This window comes from Cyprinodon tularosa, unplaced genomic scaffold (assembly GCF_016077235.1).
Source record: "Cyprinodon tularosa strain WSP-4 unplaced genomic scaffold, ASM1607723v1 ctg222, whole genome shotgun sequence".
In the NCBI taxonomy this organism is placed as follows: domain Eukaryota; kingdom Metazoa; phylum Chordata; class Actinopteri; order Cyprinodontiformes; family Cyprinodontidae; genus Cyprinodon; species Cyprinodon tularosa.
In genome coordinates this window covers 580,137-602,743 of record NW_024038830.1, presented here as the reverse complement: position 1 = coordinate 602,743, position 22,607 = coordinate 580,137, and the positions used below count along the sequence as shown (strand labels likewise).

General features: G+C 37.0%; 1 protein-coding gene across 1 annotated transcript in view; it reads right to left on the bottom strand.

Annotated features, from left to right (window-relative positions):
- The window catches only part of ltk (leukocyte receptor tyrosine kinase), an 80,289-nt gene that overhangs the window by 33,099 nt on the left and 24,583 nt on the right, over positions 1-22,607 (bottom strand). Inside the window, exons 2-6 of the mRNA XM_038286254.1 lie at positions 11,547-11,636; positions 8,296-8,445; positions 7,903-8,116; positions 4,078-4,217; positions 2,336-2,473 (exon numbers count right to left, since the gene is read on the bottom strand). Of these exons, the coding sequence (XP_038142182.1) occupies positions 2,336-2,473; positions 4,078-4,217; positions 7,903-8,116; positions 8,296-8,445; positions 11,547-11,636 (732 nt within the window). The remainder of the gene's footprint in view (positions 1-2,335; positions 2,474-4,077; positions 4,218-7,902; positions 8,117-8,295; positions 8,446-11,546; positions 11,637-22,607) is intronic.

The window sequence follows — 22,607 nt, the reverse complement described above, 5'->3', positions numbered from 1 at the left end:
TTTGATCCAAAGCCAAAATTATCATTTATCATTATATTGTGTACAAAATGATTTTTTTATAAGCTTAACAAAACTCAACCATGGGATTTTAGGGTAGAAAACAACCTTCTTAAAAATGTTAATTTATTTTTTTTAACTAATTGGTATTTTTTCTTTCCTTAGGCTGGAATATTTTGTCAACCCTCATCAACAAGAACAAGATATGGGTCAACTTTTCTGTGAAGAAAATGTATGTGTTTAACTTTTGCCTTTATAAATGTATGCAACCAAGTCAGAGTTAAAGTTGTTAAATATTTGTGGCCCAGTTTCCGCTGACATTAAAGCAGCAGAAAAAATGTATTAAGGTCTAAGATGGTCAACTAGAGAAAACTTTAAGACCCCCCCATAGGAAAACTGTCTTCACACTCTCCCCTTCTTGGCCTCCTAAAGCTTTGATAACTGTACCAGCAGATCTGAGGAACTTTACATCTAACGGCGGTCAGTAAATAAATATGAGCCTATTTGTAGATTAGCCAATTTTGCATATTTTTTTTTTTTTCTCATAATAGATTGTTCCTTTTTTTTGTTAGTTTAATTTCGATTTTTTCTTTTTCATTTGCAGGGAGAGAGGCAGTGTAAGCATATTAAAATGACACAAATAAGAGTGCACCCAATTACAGCCGAGGCTGATTTCCATTGTTTGTCCCCCCCACCAAATAGGGATGGATGTTAAATCAAACAAAAAGAAAAAGAAAAAAATAAGATTTAATTTATCATAGAGAATAGGGCTAAACACAGCATTCCATTATTTTTACTGTTTTGTATTTTAACAATGATGTGATTTAATGTTTCCGTTTTGCAATTTAATTTGACAACGACTGCAGCTAAAAAGGAGCACTCAATGTAATGGTATTAGTGAAAAATCTTTGCTGTATTATAGACTGAAAGACTCATCCTAATTTGCATTATCCGTTTAAAAAGACAAATATAATGATAAAACTAATACAAGTTAAATATTGTATTTAATATCTAACATTTATTTAATATTTAACATTTAATATCTAACATTTAATATCTTTACATTTTAAGCAAAATCCTGGATTACAGTTTTTTTCTTTCAGACCAAGCCCTTTGCAACGCTTTGAGATTATAATGTCATAAACCATAGATAACACAAAGCAGCAACGTGTTTCATACATTTATTTAATTATTTAGAAATATATTTTTACAAATGCCCAAGTGTCTCTGTTTTATTATAAAAGCAACACATTCAAAGGGGGTGGGTCTTTAAGAGCCTGTCAGAGGAATTATGTTAAGTGTAATTAAAAAAAAAATCTTAAAAGTTTATTTATTTGATCAATGGAAGGGAAAGTCTTATGATAAAATTACACTAAAAGTTGAAGTGAGAAGGTTGGAGTTATCAGCAATGATACTATTAAACTAAATAAAAAAAATATGATACAAATACAAAAAACTGTTGAAAAAAAACAGGGTTGTTTTATGTCTATTTGAAGGAGTCTGTGGCTGCAGTTAAGGCTCCAATCACCAGACTGATTAGTCTACCAATTTTGCCATTCCTTCAATAATAAATTCTTATTTCCTAAAGTTTTGAGAATTTCCCTTTGTTACCATGAATAACAAAACACATTATTTTGTCTGAGAAAAACTGCATTTGATTTTCTTGTAGATCTTTTCAAAACAACAATGCAGGCTTTTAGTTCATGATTAAATTTCCCCCCCATTTATCTTATAAAAGGTGGAAAAAGAATCACTAATAAAATGTCAGAGCCAGAGTTTATTATAAACTCTCAAATGCTTTTAAAAATGTATACACTTGTGGGCCCTAAGAAAGAATTGCCCCACAACTGTGGCCCAGCTGAAGGACTTTGGTAACTCTCAGTGCACTGATTTCATTACTGCCTTTGATTCCCAGCAGGGTAAAGAGGTTTCCTTATACAGCATGATTGATGTTTTCAGAAAGAAGGGCTGTCATAATTATTTGCAGGAGGTAAAGTGTTGCAATTAATCATCAGTAAAGTTTCTCTTTTTTTCGCAGCTCCTTTGAAAGCATAAAGGAAATTAATTCATTATGAGCTGCTGAGTATCTTGTGTTTGTTATTCAAGGCTTTACTCATGAAAATGACTAGTTTTGTAGTAAAGGTTTTTAAATTTGTAGACAAACGGGAAGAAAAAAATATATATCCATGTTTGCATACTTAAAATGGAACAATTGGCATCTGCTATACTTTACAATTCAGTCACAGGCAAACAAGAAAACTGTTTTTTATTAACTCACACTCACAGGATGAGTTAAGTGAGTCACGTTAGGATTAGAGGATCAAGAGCTGAAACTCACCACAGATCAACCCCTCGTCTTCTCCCATCGGACAGTCCGTATGGAAGTTACACACTTGGCTCTGATCGATGCATCCACCCGAGTTCACGCAGTGAACAGATTGTCCGCACTCGTCATTCAGCTTCGAGGCCATAACACCTGCACTCACACAGCAAATCCAGGAAAATAAAGCTTTTAAAATTCATGTGAGCAACCTTTAGAAACTCGATAAGATAAATGTGATCGTAGATCAAGTCGTCCAACACCGAGACCCATTTTTCCAACAGGATCATATTTGTGCGCAGTGTTTTAAATTTTAACCTGAGAAAGCCTCGTGTGGAGCTTTTGAATATAAAATGTGAAGAGAATAACTAACCATCGATGAATAAACTCAAATCATCCCCCCTTTTTAATAAATATAATGTTTTCCTAAAGCTTAAGGGGGTTACGCGAGTATGACACGTGTATAATTCTAGATATTGATCAATTCTGAAATGTGATATGTTTGAAGCATGCAGTCTCTCTGCAGGTGATGCCTTTTTGTGTCCTGACAACATAGCCCACAGGATGGAAAATAAAGACTTAGTTCTAGAGGTGTATTAAAGCTTTGCTCCTGATCTAAAGATGCACCCAGATAATTTAAAACAGCAATGCTGAAATTTTGAAGCCAATCTGGATCTAGAGAGAACCAAAAGTTAATCTGATCACTGGCAACACTATTTTAGAACAATAATATGTGAAAGAGAAAAAGCAGATATAACAAAGAACATCAATGTATTAAAAATCTAGGTATATTATAGAATGTTTTAATATGTGAAACTGATGATTGGTGTTCCAAGATTTGGAGTTAGTGTTTGCACCAAATGTAAAAGAGAGAAAGAGACATTTAGAGACTTTATCTTAAAGACTGTGAATCCCTGATTCTAAGCAACTAAATGTTCTATTTATATGAATTGAACAAATGTTGGGATCTGGAGCTCTACACATAAAAAGCCATTAAAAACAAGCATAAATGCAGAAAAATTGTTATAATCTAAAGGCAATTTCAAGGCATCTCACTCTAAGGGAACACAAAGTTGAGCCAATAGCTACATCCAGTTCCAATATTGCTGTTATCTCTTCTGATGTTATATTATACACTATTATAGTGTGGACCAAAGTGCTGAAAATGTTTCTCTGCTTCAGTTAAACACCCACAAACCTGTGCTGCATCAACAACAACATCACCACCGTCCATCAATACCTTTGTCGGCAAGATAAGATAAACATTGGTGCTTAAGTTATGGGATCCACACTAACTAACATTAATGCCAGAACATTATGAATCACTAGTTTCTTCTATAGATTTAAGTGTGAAAATTCCCTTTCATTTTTTGGGGGGCCAATAAACAAGATTACTCAAGAGCAATTTTGAGGGATTAGCAAAGATTCAATAAAATCAGATTTAGTAAAATTGCATTGAGGGAATCTTTTCAGTACTGTGTAAAGTATACTGATTTAGCATGCTAAACAGCTGCAGTTAATTAGATGTCATAGAATTTTTTTTTAGAGTGATATAAATAATATTAATCATTAGAAGACACCTGTATCAGAACTGGCAAAAAATGTTTTTTGTTTGATATAATGTTTCCTCTCAAATCTCCTACATCAAACTATTAATTTAAATGAAATGTAAAAAAGAGAACTGCTATGAAATAATATGGCATTTTAAGCTAGGTTCCATTTTCAAGAAAAACTGTGCTGAAAAAATTATAATAACCCACCTGAGACACAGTCTATGAAATCTAGAGAGTCCAGAGCCACACTGACTCTTCCTTCTCCCTCACAGGAAGCGTAGAGCAGCGTCACTTGAAACGGTTCATCTATATGACCAATAACAGCCTTGAGAACCTGCCACTCATTTCTGTAACAAAGGATGGAAATAAATCTGAGTACATCCAAATATGGTTAACCAGATACACTATATTGCCAAAAGTATTTGCTCACCCATCCAAATTATTGGAATCAGGTGTTCCAATCACTTCCATGGCCACAGGTGTATAAATTCAAGCACCTAGGCATGCAGACTGTTTTTACAAACATTTGTGAAAGAATGGGTCGCTCTCAGGAGCTCAGTGAATTCCAGCGTGGAACTGTGATAGGATGCCACCTGTGCAACAAATCCAGTCGTGAAATTTCCTCGCTCCTAAATATTCCACAGTCAACTGTCAGCTGTATTATAAGAAAATGGAAGTGTTTGGGAACGACAGCAACTCAGCCACGAAGTGGTAGGCCACGTAAACTGACGGAGCGGGGTCAGCGGATGCTGACGCGCATAGTGCGAAGAGGTCGCCAACTTTCTGCAGAGTCAATCACTACAGACCTCCAAACTTCATGTGGCCTTCAGATTAGCTCAAGAACAGTGCGCAGAGAGCTTCATGGAATGGGTTTCCATGGTCGAGCAGCTGCATCCAAGCCATACATCACCAAGTGCAATGCAAAGCGTCGGATGCGGTGGTGTAAAGCACGCCGCCACTGGACTCTAGAGCAGTGGAGACGCGTTCTCTGGAGTGACGAATCGCGCTTCTCCATCTGGCAATCTGATGGACGGGTCTGGGTTTGGCGGTTGCCAGGAGAACGGTACTTGTCTGACTGCATTGTGCCAAGTGTAAAGTTTGTTGGAGGGGGGATTATGGTGTGGGGTTGTTTTTCAGGAGCTGGGCTTGGCCCCTTAGTTCCAGTGAAAGGAACTCTGAATGCTTCAGCATCCCAAGACATTTTGGACAATTCCATGCTCCCAACTTTGTGGGAACAGTTTGGAGCTGGCCCCTTCCTCTTCCAACATGACTGTGCACCAGTGCACAAAGCAAGGTCCATAAAGACATGGATGACAGAGTCTGGTGTGGATGAACTTGACTGGCCTGCACAGAGTCCTGACCTCAACCCGATAGAACACCTTTGGGATGAATTAGAGCGGAGACTGAGAGCCAGGCCTTCTCGTCCAACATCAGTGTGCAACCTCACAAATGCGCTTCTGGAAGAATGGTCAAAAATTCCCATAAACACACTCCTAAACCTTGTGGACAGCCTTCCCAGAAGAGTTGAAGCTGTTCTAGCTGCAAAGGGTGGACCGACGTCATATTGAACCCTATGGATTAGGAACGGGATGTCACTTAAGCTCATATGTGAGTCAAGGCAGGTGAGCAAATACTTTTGGCAATATAGTGTATTTCAATACAGGTTATAGAAATAAATCATTTTTTTTTTTATTTCAATGCCTTACATAAAAGCTAACTACACTTTTCCTTTTAAATCACTTTAAAATCAGTTGAGGTTACCAAAAATAATCTGCTAAAAGCCAAAATAATAAACATTGTTTTTTTTTCCAACTTTCTCCATATTTAGAGGTTTTCTATATACTTTAGTTCAGTATTAAGTAGCATTGCCTTAATACTGCTTGACACTTTAATGGCCCTTGTAAAACCTTGACTTCATTGGCCTTAAAATACTTTGTAATTCGTTTAAGGGGCCATTATCTATTTTGTGGACCCATTTATTCTCGGGATATTACTTCCTGTTGGGTATCGTCAGCTGATGCTTTGATGTGACCACATCATGTTCTATGCTGAAGACGGACTATTTTTTATGATGGGATCCAGTTCTCCCAACATCCACCAAATAAGAGGCTGCCATATTTCACAGTTGGGAGGGTTTTCTAGGACAAGCAAGCTGATGCTCTTTTTTCCTCTGCATGCAACAACAGCCATTATAGGCAAACACTTTTATTCTAGTTTAATTTGACAACTAATTATTTCTCAAAAAAAAAAAAAATTGAAATGAGTATGTTGGCACAGTGTAAACCAGCTTCTGATGTTGCTTTAAAAAATGGCTTCTTCCTCTCTGAGGGGCCTTTCATTCCATAAAAGAACATTTGAATCTGGAAAACTCACACAGAAAGGACACAGAAAGGACAAACATTAGTGCTGAATTTTACTTTAATATGCATAAGAAGGTGTATAAGAACCAGGAAGTTTCCCGCCCCAGGCATGAAACTGGTGGTGGAGTTGAGACAGATTTTGTTGGTTTAGCTGGTTGGCGAGACGATCTGCTAGAGCTGTACTGGTGAGATTTAGTAGACTGTGTGAGCTGATACTAGCGCTTCAATCGGGACCCGAAAGATAGATTTCCAGATTCATAAAAACAAGTTTGTATGAATCTGTCCATAATGAGCAAGCATGAAGCGACTGTGGAGAGGAAAAACTCCCTTTTGGGAAGACTTCTGGTGGAACCAGGCTCAAAATGTCGGTCTTCTGCAAGACCAGTGGAGATGAGAGGGACTGCAGTAAGAGTTCGGGAGGAATTACACTCTGATAGGAACGAGGTTGAAGAAGCACCATGGAAAAGCCAGATAGAGCTTAGCTACGGTGGTGAAGAAGGGGATGGAGATGGGTTGAATCAGGGTCATCTGAGTCAAATTGGACATGCGCCATAACTGCTTGCGTTTGGCTGGGTTAGAGGTTGAATCGTGGATTTGGAGACCTTTTAAGATGAACTCTGGATGCTGATTGGGCTTTGCAGAGGTGCATTTCAAAGCTGATTAGTTTGTATCAGAAGCAGATAATCCTCTGATGATAAGGCAACTAATTTAGTTTCTTCAGATGAACTTTTGCCTAAGCGACATTACTTGTTTCCCTGTGGATAGTTACAGCTTCAGCCAACACCTTTACAAAAGTATTTTGCTTTTGTTCTGGAGTTGATTTGCAACAAAACATGTTTACTTTATGATCACATAACCTTTTCCCTCATTCAGCAGTATACTGTCTAGACAATCCCATGTTTTTTATACATCTATTACCTAAATTTAACTAATTAATGTGGCACTACCTGAAATTGCAGCCAAGAATTAACCACATTGGTGGATGTCTCCAAGTCCTTTCCTGATATCTTTAGATTTTACTGTAGGTACCGTGAGTTAAGGTGAGCCGCATCATTTACCAGGTGTTCTGACAGTAATCAGAGAGACTTTACTCTTACATGGACAGAGACATGAGAACTCTATGACCGATTCTTTGGGAGTGCATCGGGAAGCTATGTCTGTTGGCTTGTACTACATGAATGACGAGATTTATAAATGGAAACGCAGTGTATGCCACGTAATGAAATTGCAAGGTCCATTACTGCAGAGATGCTAACAAAGCCAGTGCACCGACTTATTGCACATGCCCATCCATCCCTCTTCTGTCCTCACCAATTACACATAAATTAATCTCAGGCTTACATCCAAAGCAAGAATGCTTTTAGCTGTTCTAAAAATGGCTGCACTTCAGCATTGCATCAATAGGAAATACCTACCTATGCTTCTCAAACAATACCCACAGGACTATTGTGCCACAACAGACACGGTTCTGCCTTTACTGCCTCAAATTTAATCTTCCTCTTTTATCTCTGCTAGCATTCGTTGCCCTTGCTCCCTCTGAAGGTATTTTTCATTGTAGGAATCTACTTCTACTTTACTCTTATCCTTCTATGAATACTCCAGCTTAACAACACAAAGAAAACTGAGGGCAGAACAACATTATCGAGACAAAGTCAGAGTGGATCATTGTTACCTGCGGGCATGTGGTCTGTTGTTAAGAACCTCTGTGTGGATAACCAAGGTTGACAGAGCTGGTTTGATCAAGACCGTCAGGTTACCCTTGGTCGGTCCGGCCTCATAGAGAGCCACCTGCAGAACACAATGTCTATCGCTTCCTGGCAGGACAGGACTTATTATTCGGTGTTCACATTTCCCAGCATCAGTTGGGGTGAGAAGAAGAAAATGCCCTGAGGTGATGAAAAATAGAGAAACATCATATTTAGAGGTTTACAGTAGCTTTCACTCCTGTATAGCTTCAGGCAAATGTTTTATCTAAATGAAAAATCTAATGTTTCGCATTTTATTACACTGAAGTGAGAGAAGCAGTCACTTTAAACAAAACATTTTTCAATAAGTTACAGTATACCATCAGGTTGTCCTGCTGAGTGATCGAGTGTAGGCATTGCACTGGCTATAGTGCCTTTGAGCTGCTGAGGCGAAACCACAGACCAGTCACTGTGAGTGCCATTGTGTGTTAAAGTCCAATAGCATGACGACTCAAAATCACAAGAGGTAACTGTAAGACATAACATGCAAGATCAAGTCAGAAATTACCAAACATCAGCATAAAACTCGTCACAAGTCATATGTGGGAATACTGCACAGCAAACAGCTGGGATGAATAAAAAAATTAAGGGAATTTTACAGATTTGAACTTATTGGTGATTTGTTCTGATCTGTGAAGTGAGATTTAGTAAATACTCTTAAACACACAAAAACAAAAACAAAAAAAGCGAATAAAGCTCTGGGCTCTAACTCTACTTAAAACTTCACTCTTCTCAATTTTTTTTTATTTTTGGTGGATTTACTATTATCTTCTGGCTATTGCTTCAAGGTCAGTCCTGGTTCCATTTAAAATTTGATCACAGATGGTCTCATGTTTTCCATCAGACGCACCCTGGAGTCCATGGTATGGTCTTTGAAGGTCAGCTGATAAAGCTTCCCAAAGCCATGTCACTGTTGGGATAGGATGTTTTTTTTTTTTTTAGAAAACTTTAATTTATACCAGACATATCCGTTCCAATGTCAAAATAATGACATTTTAGAATATTATTCCATATTCTTACTGGCGTACTTTAGTCCGACTTTCATGTTTTTTCTTAGAGAACAATGCTTCTTCCTTACATCTTCTGTGAAATTCAAATGTACGCCGTCACATTCTGATCATATTGACATAGCTTTAGGTCCCTTGCTGATATTTCAAGGTTTTTAAATGTCTTGACTTCTTGCAGCTTTCTTTTATGGTTAACTTGCGTGCAGCACCAATCCTACACATGTTGGGGCTTCTTTTGATTACATTTCTGTCCACAAAAAAGTTTTTGAAACCTGCACCCAGAGCTGGAAAGTTTGAAGCTGACCACCTTAATGACTTTGTGCGGATAGCCCAAACATCCTAACTGCTACAAACTTGCAGGTCTGGCATGCAAGCTAATGTAGGTCTAGCTTCTCCCCTAACAAGCACAAACTACAACAGTGATATTCTTTAGACGTGTTATATTTCAAAAGCTTATTGTGGATTTTATACCATTACATTTTGCTCTGTAATGACATCCAAACTATTATTTTTTCTTATTCATGGATTTCTAGCATTTGTCTTGCTCTTCTTTCTTCCTTCTGTTTCTTATTAACTTTTGTGGCAGTGTTACCACACCATTCACTGTTCTGACATAGGTATTACAAGCCTTTTACAGTTCTGCCGGTTTAATGTGGTTTGGCTGCTCCCTCAAGAACTGAGAGCAGTTTAAGTACCTTCGGTCGAGATGAATGGAAGAAATGGGGCCATGTTACAGAATCAGGCCCTGCTTTGGGCTTTTATAGTGAATAAAGGGTCTGAAAAGAAACATATTTTGAAAGTCTGTCTGCAGCCAGCCCTGATTTATGGTTATGAGATATGAATAAAAATTAAAACAAGGAAATTCTGGATACAAGCATTTCAACTAGCTTCCTCCAAAGGCTGTACTTAGACAGAAAGAGAGGAACACCATCATCCATGATGACATTAAAGTGGAACTGCTGCTCCTCTACATCAAAATTTTAACCTGCCAGATGAACAATGTCCTCTTTTTATGGTCCAACCTTAGATTACTGAAATAACTGAGCCTGTATATATAAATGTGCCTCTGTGTGGCTCAGAGAGAATTTACAATAATTTCATACTGATGTACTTGCTTTTTGTTAAAAGGAAATCTCTCATTATTCAACCCTAAAAAAAGAATTAAAATGAATCATACTGTCAAATAACATTCATGCCTGTAATGAGTGGATGTTAGCCTTTGACCATAGCTTTCAAAAATACTTAATGAACAAAAGAAATGTAACAGAGAGAATTACAAAGTATAAAAGCAGTGAGAGGTAATTGCTGTGTTGGCAGAAGCAAAATTACATTTGAAAACCTGTAAATGCAGCAACAGAAACACTCTGATCCTGTTCCTTTTGGTTTTAATACACAAAATATCCCAATAACCTTATGATAACTGTTTTACACACGTATAGCACATTACTTTTAAGTTTTCACCAAACTTAACCTGTGTTTTTGTCAGTCATAGAGGTGGGACACTTGTTAAGCCTGAGTGATTGAGAGCCCATGGAGGGCCGGCTGGGGGGGTTGATGAACAGGATCAGAGTGAAGAACAAGACATCGTGTGAATAATGAAGAGGAAGCAGCTACTATAAAGAAAAAAGCTAAATCCCTTTGGTTCTAAACAAACAAGGAAAAATGAGGCACATCGTTAAACAGTTATTTCACAGATGCCTGCTTTTGCCACTTTAAACCTCCAAAAAAACAACATAACTGTCATCAGATACACTGTAGATGATGATGTTCTCTCTGCTGACCCCCTTCTCTGGTGTTTAACAGTTTAACAAGGAAGTGCAAAAACATCTCAAATATCTTTGAATGAGACATCTTTTAATTAGTGTTTAGATTTGGTTTTTATATTTTATTTTTATTTTTTTTGGTTAATCTGCATTTTTTTTTTATCTATTTCATGAATTTATTGCTTAAAAACATCATGTGTCTCTTAATTTTAGATTCCTTATTAGAGTAAAAGGACAAATATAGGTCATTTCAGTTTAGAATTTAAATTCTGTTCCAAAGAAGTTAAAAAGCAATCCACTGGGCTTTGTTTCCAAGTTTGAAGATATTTTACTTCCCATTCAGGAAACTTTTTCAATTCAAATACTCAGATATAGAGTTTGAGGCTCTATAGAGTGGACCAAAAACAAAGCCTTGTTTTGGCTTAGAGACATTTGAACCGGAACAAATGGGTCCGCCCCGTCGGAATGGGCCATTGTTTGCATTCAATACCTGTCTATGTCTCTGAAAGGGGCGTCGTTAAACCAGAATTTAAATTTTGGTTTTAAAAACAGCATAGAAAGATTAAAATTCACAATATAGTAAATTATGAGCCAAACTTTGATACCATTAGCATCAACACACCTAAAGTTATTAATAAGAACAAGCAAATAAAATCTCCAGAGACCAAAGTGGATTAGTAAGGAGCGTCAGTATGCACTTCATTTTGAAACAGTCCTGTGCATGGGTTCAGATTGATCTAATTATTGAAAAAAATAACAGTCAATATATTTGGTCTAAATGTGTGAACAGATATGTTTTACCTTGGTTGTCATCTTCCTGGTGGTGCAGAAACTCAGCTGCAAAGTTTTCCTCATTATTAGTGTCAGAAAATGTCTGCCAGGCGCTGCTTACTGTGAAAATAAACACACAGAGGAACAGAGATTTGATTGCTAATTGTTCTTGCTAAAAAGCCAAAACTCTGCCTTGCTGGGGGAAATTATATTCATGTTAGACATGGACTGAAGCAACAGAATATACTGGTATGAAAAACAATCTATTAGGTAAATAAATGTGCAAACAGATAAAGGTCTGGGTCAATTTTTGCTGCCTTTGTCTTCTTACTAATTCCATTTCCTGCCTGAAAAACACAACCTTTTCTAACCAGGAATTTAAATATTTGCTTGTCAATGCATTTCCCCTTAATGGTTTTTGATCAATTATACCAAGAAATCTTGCAGAAGATGGACCGAACCAACTTAGAGGGTAAAGATGAGATTCAAATGTACTAATAATTCCTTTAATAAAGTTTTTGTTTCTTATGGCTCAGTATTAAGTAAATTGGAATCAATTTGGCATTTGTAGTGTACAAAAAACAAGCCATTTTGTATGTTAACACAAGCCAACCAGTTAGGTAATTATCCAGATATCAATAGCATTCATAATCTTATTAATCAATTTGTGCTGTTAAGATTTTCTGATGAGAGGACTGATGCTTGTGTAATGATACGGTCATTATAATCAGTGAGAGCTGTTTGGCCTAATTTGGATCTGAGGTTAGAGGAGAGCATTTAAAAGATGACGACTAAAAACACTTTTGGGCTTTAATGTCTTATTAGAAGATCTATTTTTAATCATTGCATGACTTTTTTCCCTCTTTACTACACAAACTAACACAAAGGTGGTTTGCTAAACATGTGACCAGACTTCATGATGCCAACTAGCATGACAACTGGACAAAAATGGACAGAGAGGGTGACATCTCAGTGGGCCGCTGCGACTTCAGTCTGGTGCTTATCTCTGAATAGTGGCATGACTGTTCTCTGCTGCCTGTAAGGCAAAGGTCGAAGGAGTCAAGCAGAATAAACTGAGTTATTCAAAAGTAGTGTTTGTAATCCTAATCAGTTAGTAACGTCAATAATAAGGAGGTAAAGGGTCATTCAGCTGAAAGGCCACTGAGCTATTCATTGACAAATATGAAATAAAAGCTGCTATGGATAGACCTCTGAATTTGGAAACTGGAAAATTTCAAAGTTCTAAAAAAAGTGGCACATTTCTGCTTATAGGAGGAACACTGAAAGGCTTTACTGGATCGTAAAACCCCCCCTCAGCATTTAAAATGATCTACAATCTCTTTGATGCATCCAGTTTGAATTTAAATACGTAGGAATTTGCGAAAAGGATTTATACTGTGATGAAAAGATAGAATTTACTAAATTAGCCAATGGAATAAACAACGAAGGCTTTTTACAAACTGTTGCAACCAAACACTATCATTGGTTAGTTTACTTGACCAGAAACCTTCCACAAAAGAGTCTGAAAGTTGTAATTAGTCGTAGTGAAGTAGTTATTGTTTTTTTAAATTGAAGCTAAGAGGCTGGTGAATTGTCACACTTTTTAACTTTTTTTTTTTAAAGGTTAAAATGCTGTTTTCTGATCTTAGATTCTACACAACTGACTAAACAGCATCTTAGTACTTTCTATAACTATGAAGAGACAGATTAACAACCACTGTTTATATCACAGCAACTAATTCATAACATCTGCTCTTCCTCTGCATACTTAAGTCAGCCACATACAAACATAGCCTTGTTTTCAGCTAAATGATGCACAAAGAACATAAAATCAGATAATGTCAGGCTCTACATGCACCCATCTCCGATAAAATACATCTGCAAGCTAACACGTATCTTCCACAGCCAAAGCATTCATCTATCCCTCCGTCTGTCTGTCTCGCTGTCCATCAATCATTCCAGTCATCATATTCTGTTTGTCTGTGATTGGGTCATGGGGCGTTACAGGACAAGGAGGGGAACCCACATATTCTTTTTTTAGTTTAATTTATTGTATCCTTTGTATTGTCTTCCAAGTTTGCCCAGAAAAACTGGTCCAAAGCACCTAAATTAACTTTATTTAAGCAGCAAAAAGAAAACGTATTTTTTCCCACCATATCATGTTCTTTTGGTTACGGACCATCTGGCCCTAGGGGTGTTAAAACATCGATGGACTGGTAAATTGAAAGTTCTGCTTTATGGTTCAGTTGTTTCTTGACTACAAAAGACCAGAGCAGCACCAGTATAACTGACAACACCTCTAACAGTAAGTACAATTCAATTCAATACAGTCTATTTATACAGCACCAATTCAACACGTGTCATCTCAAGGCACTTAGAGAGACAATTCGACCAGAACATACAGTCAGACTGGTTCAGGGTTTTCTATCTAAGGAAAACCAGCTGATTGCATCGACTCATTGACTCAAAGGCAATGTGCACTGCTGATGCTAAGGAATTTCAATGAGACAAAAAACATTCCTCAAAATTTTTTTTAAAATTAAATCCACTTTCTTATTTTTCACCGTCTCCTTTGTATTTTTTGTTTTTAAAAGAAAACCAATACAAAAATGACTCAGAAACAAAAGATCAAAAAATACTCTTGGGGAAGAAAATGACCCCTTGCTGTTCTTATTACTATTCTTTTCTGCTGACATTTCATTTCACCAGCAGGACTACCATCTCTTACTCAAAAATCCAAAAAAAGCCTTTTCCTGCTCTGATGTAAATGCTTTAGCAGGACTAAGAATGCATTAATACTGCTGGTCCATTACAGGGAATTCTTAAAGTGAGCAAATTCAAATTAGCTTTCAGAGATTTTCAGGTTGGGCCAATCAGTCATGCAGTTGCAACAGATTGTTTCAGGGAAAGCATTGCAGTGATCCAGTCAAAAAAAGGCAATAAAAAGAAAGTTCTGCCTCGTGGGTGTTTTTGCTGCTCCTTTGCTGATCAAATGCTGTTGCCTAAAAATCTCTTTGTTACTCATTGTTGCCTCATAAGTCATTATAAAAGTAGTTATTTTCTTCAGAATCAAGCTCTTAATTTTTTTCTCTTTTCATCTACTTCCTCAAATCAAATGGGCGGCTCATAGATCACATCCTCTTCCTGCATTTGGTCGTCTGGTATGGGCACAGCTTCACACTGTGAGTAAACTACTCTAAGGTACGGAATAACCAAGCTAAGACAGGCAGATGTTATCGTCCCATGATATTGGTCCAACTGTCTGTTCAAGGAAGAAAAAGAACTGCCAGCTTTCATTATTAAGATGAAATATGAACATCTTAGAGATTTTGCTTTTTTTTTCTTTTTGGTATACATTATGCTATATGACATTGCATAACTTAGATACCAGAAGCTATACAATAAATGATATTATATAAGTAATTTTGTCAATGTATTTGTAGTAGGAGTGTAAATCTTATCTAGACATTATGAGTACAGTTTGGATTTATTACTTGTATTTTTTTTTTTCCTTTAAATTCTTTGACCCCTCCCTTCATAATCTGCTGAGCTCAGGCTAGTTTGTTGAGATTTCAGCTATCTATGACGGCCTATCTATGGCAGACGAGGTGAGCAGGTAATGTGGAAATCCTTAACACAGCAAATTCAAAAAGTATGGCAAACTCAAACGTTAGCCCAGCAAATCAAAAAATGAGATTTGCATGCAAAACTGACGAAAAGAACAAATTGGGAGCAGCAAAGTGTAAAAATGCTGAAAATTCAAAACCTGGTGCAAACAGGCCAACACACAAACTAGACCCGTGCAAAGAAAATATGCTGCGATTACAAAATAAAAATAAAAAATTGCAAGCTAAGAAAAGCTGAAAGCTAATGCAGCATGGAGAAAGTACTCCAGGTCACTAAGGGGAGAAGATCAGCACCTCATCACTCGGAGCATCACTCTGAAATAGAAACAAGAAATTCACACTCTAAACTTTAATTGGGAATCTGTTTAATATGGATTAATGTTGGATAGAATTTGGGGAGGTTAAGTAAACAAAAAAATTTCAAGAAAAAATTTACCCTTTTTCATATGATAGGGTAAGATTGTAAAATGATGTTGTATAACATCAATGTTAGTTAGTCATGTTAATCACTTCATTTTAGGCTAAAATGTGAGCTTGTTCAGTAAAGATATTGTTAACCTTGAAGGTTTAAAGTTTTTCCAGGATGTTACACACAACTGGACAATACACCCCAATACTACCTTAACCAGCAATGTTTACCCAGGTCTCAAACCTTTTAACCTGCAAGGATTAAGTCAATACAGAAAATAAATTGATAATTCCTTCTCACCTAAATAGTGTATCTCATGTTTTGTTATCCTGGTTTTCATTTCTTTACTTCTTTTGCCTTCTGCTTTTAAACCTTAGCAGCAGACATTAGTCAGGTTAACTGATTTTAGTGGAGTTCAAGAAAAACCATAACCCAGCCCAGGCCAGAATCAGTCAATGTTTGGCACAAGAATCGGTTAACAAAATAAAATTTTGTTGATTTTCACCCAGTAATTTTAGGAATGTAGGAACAAAAATATAAAAGACAATTAAGCATTTCAAAAAAGGCTGATAAGCTTATCAGTAAGTGAGTACAGCTGGCTCACTAACACTCGAAAACAGGCTGATTAATAGCGGTAATGAAAGATGCACAATTAACTGTACTGTTACGCAGCAATTATTTCAAATGAAACTTCATTAGCGTTTAGAAAAATTTATGACCAACTACTTTGAGCCCCTGACAAATTCACTTCAGCTTTGAACTGGTCCTTGCGATTGCTTAGTACTGGTTTTGTCTGTTTTCACAGCTGTAGAAACAAATCTAGAATCCTGAGACTGGTTTTGTTTTGACTCCCAATGTTTGATGGTTCAGCCAGAAAAAACAGCCATATCTGGCTCCTAATATGGCATTAAAGACAAAAAATAGCAAAACCTGTCATTTATATCCTATCTCCATGAATTTGGAAAATATTCTAACATGATTCTTACACTCAGATGTTATTCTTTCAGTTGTGAGGAATACCTCTTCAGGTCAGGGCATGGCGATATCTGACAAAGCAAATAACATTCAGATATTAGATCTGTTTTCCTGAACACTTAACTACATCCATTATGTTTGTGAATGCAGAAAGAAAAACTATTACCTTGCACAAAAGTAGGTGACAGATGACATAATGAGCATTTTCCCTCAGCATGCATTTAGTGCAATTTGTCTTTTTAATAGCTGTCATGACTATAAAGAGGTTTTGTAATCATAGGCAGACTTTAAATATATTTACAGGGTTTCAGTTTATAAGGTATCTAAGCTACTATCCCTCTGTCATAATTTCTTAAAAAATCTTCTCTTCTCCTCCCTTAAATCCTTAAAGTAGAGCTAGAGGTTTGTTATGATGTCTGTCTTTTAAGGCCTTTTTGTTTTAATCTTCACCTTCATTCTCTTTCAGAAAGCTGTCTTGACATTAAACTCAGCAGCGGTTTAATTATTTTGGATACCAACCACACACTGGGTAATTTGTTACACAGTGAGTCGTCCTGTGTGTCTCCACCAGGTGGATTTACCAGTATATCAAAGGCTGTGGTTTCCCATACACGGAGCATGCTGGCCAGCTGTTTTCTAAGCAGTGGGGTGTACTGTGACTGTATACACTAGAATCTGTGTACATTCCTTATATAAAAGGTGGGTTGTCTTTTTGTTCCTTGTGGGGCAATCCGCAACTTGATGAAATGCAGCCAGACTGGAGTCAGGAGTAACTTAATTAAAATCACCAGAGATTATGATGAGGACCCAAAAGGATTTCAAGGCTGCTGGTTCTGTGCATGTCACTGTATCAGCATGTAAACACAGATGGAGATCACAATATTAAACTTCTTTGGGGGATTAAATGCTTAAATGTAACTATTCCATGTATGGAAAACACATGTCCCCTTTCATAGAGACGTGTCCTGGCTTTGGTTCTTTCAGACAGGACACGGTTTGCTCTTCATTTGCAGCTTTTGTTCAGAGCATTTGCACAGCAGTGGCTTGTGGGAGCTGCTCTGCCTGGTTGGCGGATGTTTGTCTGTTGTCAACAGCAAAGTGCTTGCATACTCCTGCTAGTTAGAAGAAAAAAGAGCACTAAGAAGCTGCGGAAGCACAAAACCCTTAGCTCCATAAAGGAGATTAACAAATTCTGACTGGTAAGAGATCTGTTATTGTATTAGTTATGTTTTCCATCCATCCATTTTCCATTACGCTTATCACAAGCGGGGTCACGAGGGTCTAGCTTAAATATGTTTTCGTCATCGTTATTTAACTTTTTTTAACCAGAAAAGTCACCATTATTTTTTAAAATAATAATTGTCTGCAAAATAAAAAAAATGCTAAATAATAAAATTAAATAAATACATAGACATCAGTTCAAAAAGATGACATGTAAAGCATATACATACAGCATCGACAAAGACTATTTGAAAAAAAGTCCAATACAGAATCTGTTGAATCTTTTTTTGTTGTGTAGTCTTCCGAGTCAACAACTATCCAGCCAGTAATCTGACTCCTGTCTGAGCTTTAAAGTGAACAGTGTCCTTAATATAAAGAGGTTAAAAACTGGTTAGAAGAAACGTACAATCTCTGGAAAGGCAGCCGTGTACCGTGCCTTCTGCCAGTAGAGTGTTTCTGGTTACCATGTGAATCTAAGCCTCTGAAATTGATAGCAACTGTTCAGTTATGAGCACATTTTAGCTCACTGGTATTTCAATATTCACCTTGCAGCTTTAAAACTGAGCTGCTTTCAGATCAAAGACCTATGGCAGGAGCCCACTGTCAACTTCTAAAGCAAATCCAACGCAGATAAAGAGTGGATTTGTCCAGTCAGCCTTTCAGTGCTGCAGAAGGGAGAAAACTGGAACTGAGAGGGAGGTCCAGAAAGCTTTTTGTTAGAAAAGTTCAACATTTTGAAAACCTCTGTATAAACATCTTTTATAATTGTTTTCTTTGCTCTTATTTGCCCTTATTTTCCACTTCAGATAATGCCAAAAATAATAAATACGTTCTAATTTTAATAAAGCTTATTTACAATCTAAAGCAAAAGCAAAATAAAAAAGAAAACATTCAACGTAAAAACAAAATTATACTTGTACACCTATTTGACATAATTGCCCTCTGCTTATCCAGGACCAGCTTATGGGGGCAGAATCTCAGCCGAGAATTCCTCCCAGACACCTCCTCCAGGCAGTTCTTGTAACTTATGTCCTCTGACAACTATGCTAAAAGATGCATGAACCACCTCAGCTGACTCCTCACGATGTCGAGGAGAAGTAGCCTTATTCCAGGCCTGTCTCAGATGATCGAGCTCCTCAACCGATGAGCCAGGCCACCCGACGGAGAAAGCTCATTTCAGCCTCTGGTATTTGGGATATAGTTCTTTGGATATGATCCAGATTTCATGACAATAGGTGAGCTTAAGAACACCGACCGACAGATAACTTTTTTTTTCACCACAACACACCGGTGCACCCCGCTCCATTCTCCCCTCTCTATGGAACGGGAGCCAAAGATACTTGATACTTGAGGCAGCAACTCTCCCCCAACCTGCAGGGGACAAGCCTCCTTCTTTCCGTCCAGAACCATGGACTTGGAGGAGCTAATATTCATTCTGACAGCCTTGCACTAAATACACAATCCATGAAACCAAATAATGTAGCCAGATTACAATTTGTTAGTGATTACAGAAATATACAGTACAGTCAAATTCAATTTATCACTGAAAAAAAATCAAAAAATATCTTCTCTCTCTTGCTTATTGCAACCTGTAAGTGCAGCACTCACTCCTTCTGAATGAGCAAATAGAAAAAAGCTGATTGCATTGAGTCATTAACTTTGCAGCAGTCACTCATACTGAGCATGCAGCTCAATGGAAAGGAAACTCCTCTAGATAAATAAACTCTGTAAGACAAGATCTATTTGAGTTTACCCACACTGGCTGCAGCGGTTTGAGGAATCTATGCAGCTCGATTGTTTGATAAGACTGATATAAAGACATGGGAGCAGACTGGCAGGAGCAAACAAAAAACATATATTCATGAAATGAAAAATTAATTGATTAAATGCCACCATTGATTCATTTTTGCTTATATTTTCATATTTTATTTTATTTTTTTTATATTAGGTAAGGTATTCAATTGGTTGAACAATAGCTTCATAATCTCATACATTTTTTCTTCAATGAATACTACTTTTCCGCATTTTCGCTTATAATTCTGATTCCATTATTAACCTAAATCCTAATTAGGAGCAAAGAATATACAGATTTTATAATTTCTTAAAACCCCTTAAATGTTAACCTTGGTAAATCTACCAACTTTAGATTTACACAGCATAAAAATAACTTAACCTTGTAAAAAAAAAAAAATAGTGATTTTGACAAAATACAGATAGCTCAGAAATAATTTCACAACTTTGAATACCGTGAAAAAAGGAATCTAAAATTAAAATCAACCCCAGAATTGAAACCTAACCAAATTTTATGGTCCAGTTTATTAATATTATTTAAACATTATTTTGGACACAGAAATAGACATAAACAGATTAAAATACATTTAGGGACCCAGAAGGGTTTATTAGAATAATAATTAATACATTAAATCTGTTTTTAATATATGACTAGTTTCGAGCTAACTGTGTTTGTAACTGAAGAGAAATAAAAAAAAGGAGGCCAGTTTGTTCCTCTGCTCCCATCAGTAGTTACAAAAATGGAGGATGTAATTAATTTTGCCCTAAGATTTTATATTCTCTGAGTTGCGTTGCATCAATGCACAGTGAAATGATATACACAATTTGGAAGAAAGTCTGATATTTCCTTTTTGTTTGAAGCTAAGGAAAAAATGCATTGCAAGCAGGAATAAATCAGGACAAAAAGTTGCATTTTCTATACTGGGAGAACATTTACAGGAGCGCTAACAGCATGTCCGTAACATGCAGCACTTCCGTTTAATCATGAGTCAAACTGCTGAATAGTTCATGGTGTTTATTTCCCAACAGAAAGATGCAGCTCATGAGTCCACTGGAAAGAGCTGTAATATTAAAAGCTGGTCTCTTCAGAGCAGGAAAGTACTGTACATTTAAAAAAAATACCCTGAAAGTCACAGCAAAATAAAAACAAAACAAAAGTGAGAACATGTTCTATATCAGTTCAATGCGTTTCTGATTAGTCCCAAGCTGAAAAGCTAATGGAGGTATAAAACCATTATTGTTGCATGCCTCTTGTCATAAATGTAATGCACTGGTCTGAGTACTGCCTTGCTTGTATAATAAAAAAAATCTTGAACAAAGAACAAAACACATTATTCCTAAACTGACAATCCAGGAACTTATTGAAATCTTTCAGCATAAAAAGGGATTTTTCGACAGTTCTGAGCTTTTGGGACTTCACCAAAAAAAGAGTTAGAGCCAATATTCACAAAAAGAGGAGAACTGCACCAGAAGTGGCTGGACTGATGAAATTACTCAGCGCACACATCAATTAGTCACCCAGGGGGGTCGCAGATGAACCCTGGAAAACATCTAAAGCACCGCAAGCCTCACTTGCCTGTGGTAAGGTCAGAGTTAATGATTCAAGAAATAGCATCAACAGAAGGAGAGTTCCAAAGCCAAAACAAATGCTGACAAAAAAACACACACAAAGACCAGCTTACATGCACTTTGAGGGAATGTTTTATGGACTTACCAGCCAAGGGTGGAACATTTTCATTCAATGACCCCAGGGAAGATTTAAACACAGAATTTCAGAAATAGGACATTGTATCTACAATTAGACACGGTGGAGACAATGCTATCTTCACAGCTTCTTCCCCACCACCATCAGACAGCTGAACTGTTGAGAAATCTCTAAATCCTGTCACAGACTTTGCATCACACTGCCAACAAACCAAAACACTGCAAAATTGCACCAAATATATGTAATGCTCTGAATTTCCTTATCAATGCATTTTTGTACCATATTTTTTTCTCCCACACTGTTTATATTTAATCACTGCTGCACTTTAAGAAATTGAAATGTCATGAAAGCTGTACAAAATTACATTTTGTTTCTGTAGACACTCTGTGTATATAGATGCCAGGGTGCTGTTTTGTTTTTTACTTTACGAAACTTTATATTGACTTAAATTTTCAAGCACATGCTTAGTAAAAAAAAAAATAAATAAAAAAAACAGGTAATACATTATTAAATACATCCTTTTAGTTATTAGTAATACTATTTAAATTTCAGATCAACTGAGGGTTTTAAGGCTCCGACAAAACAATCCTACATGGATCATTGAGTGTAAAAAAAAAACACTGGTGGGGGCATTTTTCACCCACACCAGGATCTATAAAGTAGAAGAAGGGTCTCGCTGTAATTTATAATGTAGAATGTCAGTCTGACATAAAAAAATCCCAGAATGAAACAAAAAGCACTGAAAAGACATGACTTCTGATGGAAATAGAGAGGTAGAAGTAGAAATAGCAACCAGCGGAAATGCTACAGTAAAACCAGGAACCAAGACAGCAGAGATTTACAATTCAATCTGGAAAAACTCACACGGAGAGAAAAGACAATTAGAAGAAATTTATTGATACAATTACTTAGTCTTTGGCGCTCAGACCTCGGCAGGAAACATAGCGCTGAAGTTTGATTGATATGCATTAACAGGAGTAAAGAACAGGGCTGTTCCCCCCCAGGCCTGAAACTGGTCGTGGAGTGGAGATAGATGAAGTTGGTCAGTCTGTAGACTGCTGGTTAGCGAGATGGTATGCTGAGCTTTATGGGGAGATCCAGTGGATTGCATGAGCTGATGCCAGAGCTTCACTCAGGGACCTGGAAGATGGAAGTCCAGTTTGGATAACACAGGTTGAGACAACCTGTCCATGATGAGCAAGCATGAAGCAACAGTGGAAAGGAAAACTCCCAATTGGGAAGAAAACTCTGGCAAAACCAGGCTCAACATGGCAGTCTTCTGTCGGACCAGTTGAAATAAGACGCAGAATGCAGTAAGAGTCTGGGAGGAATGAAACTCTAATGAAGTTTTAGCTACAATGGTG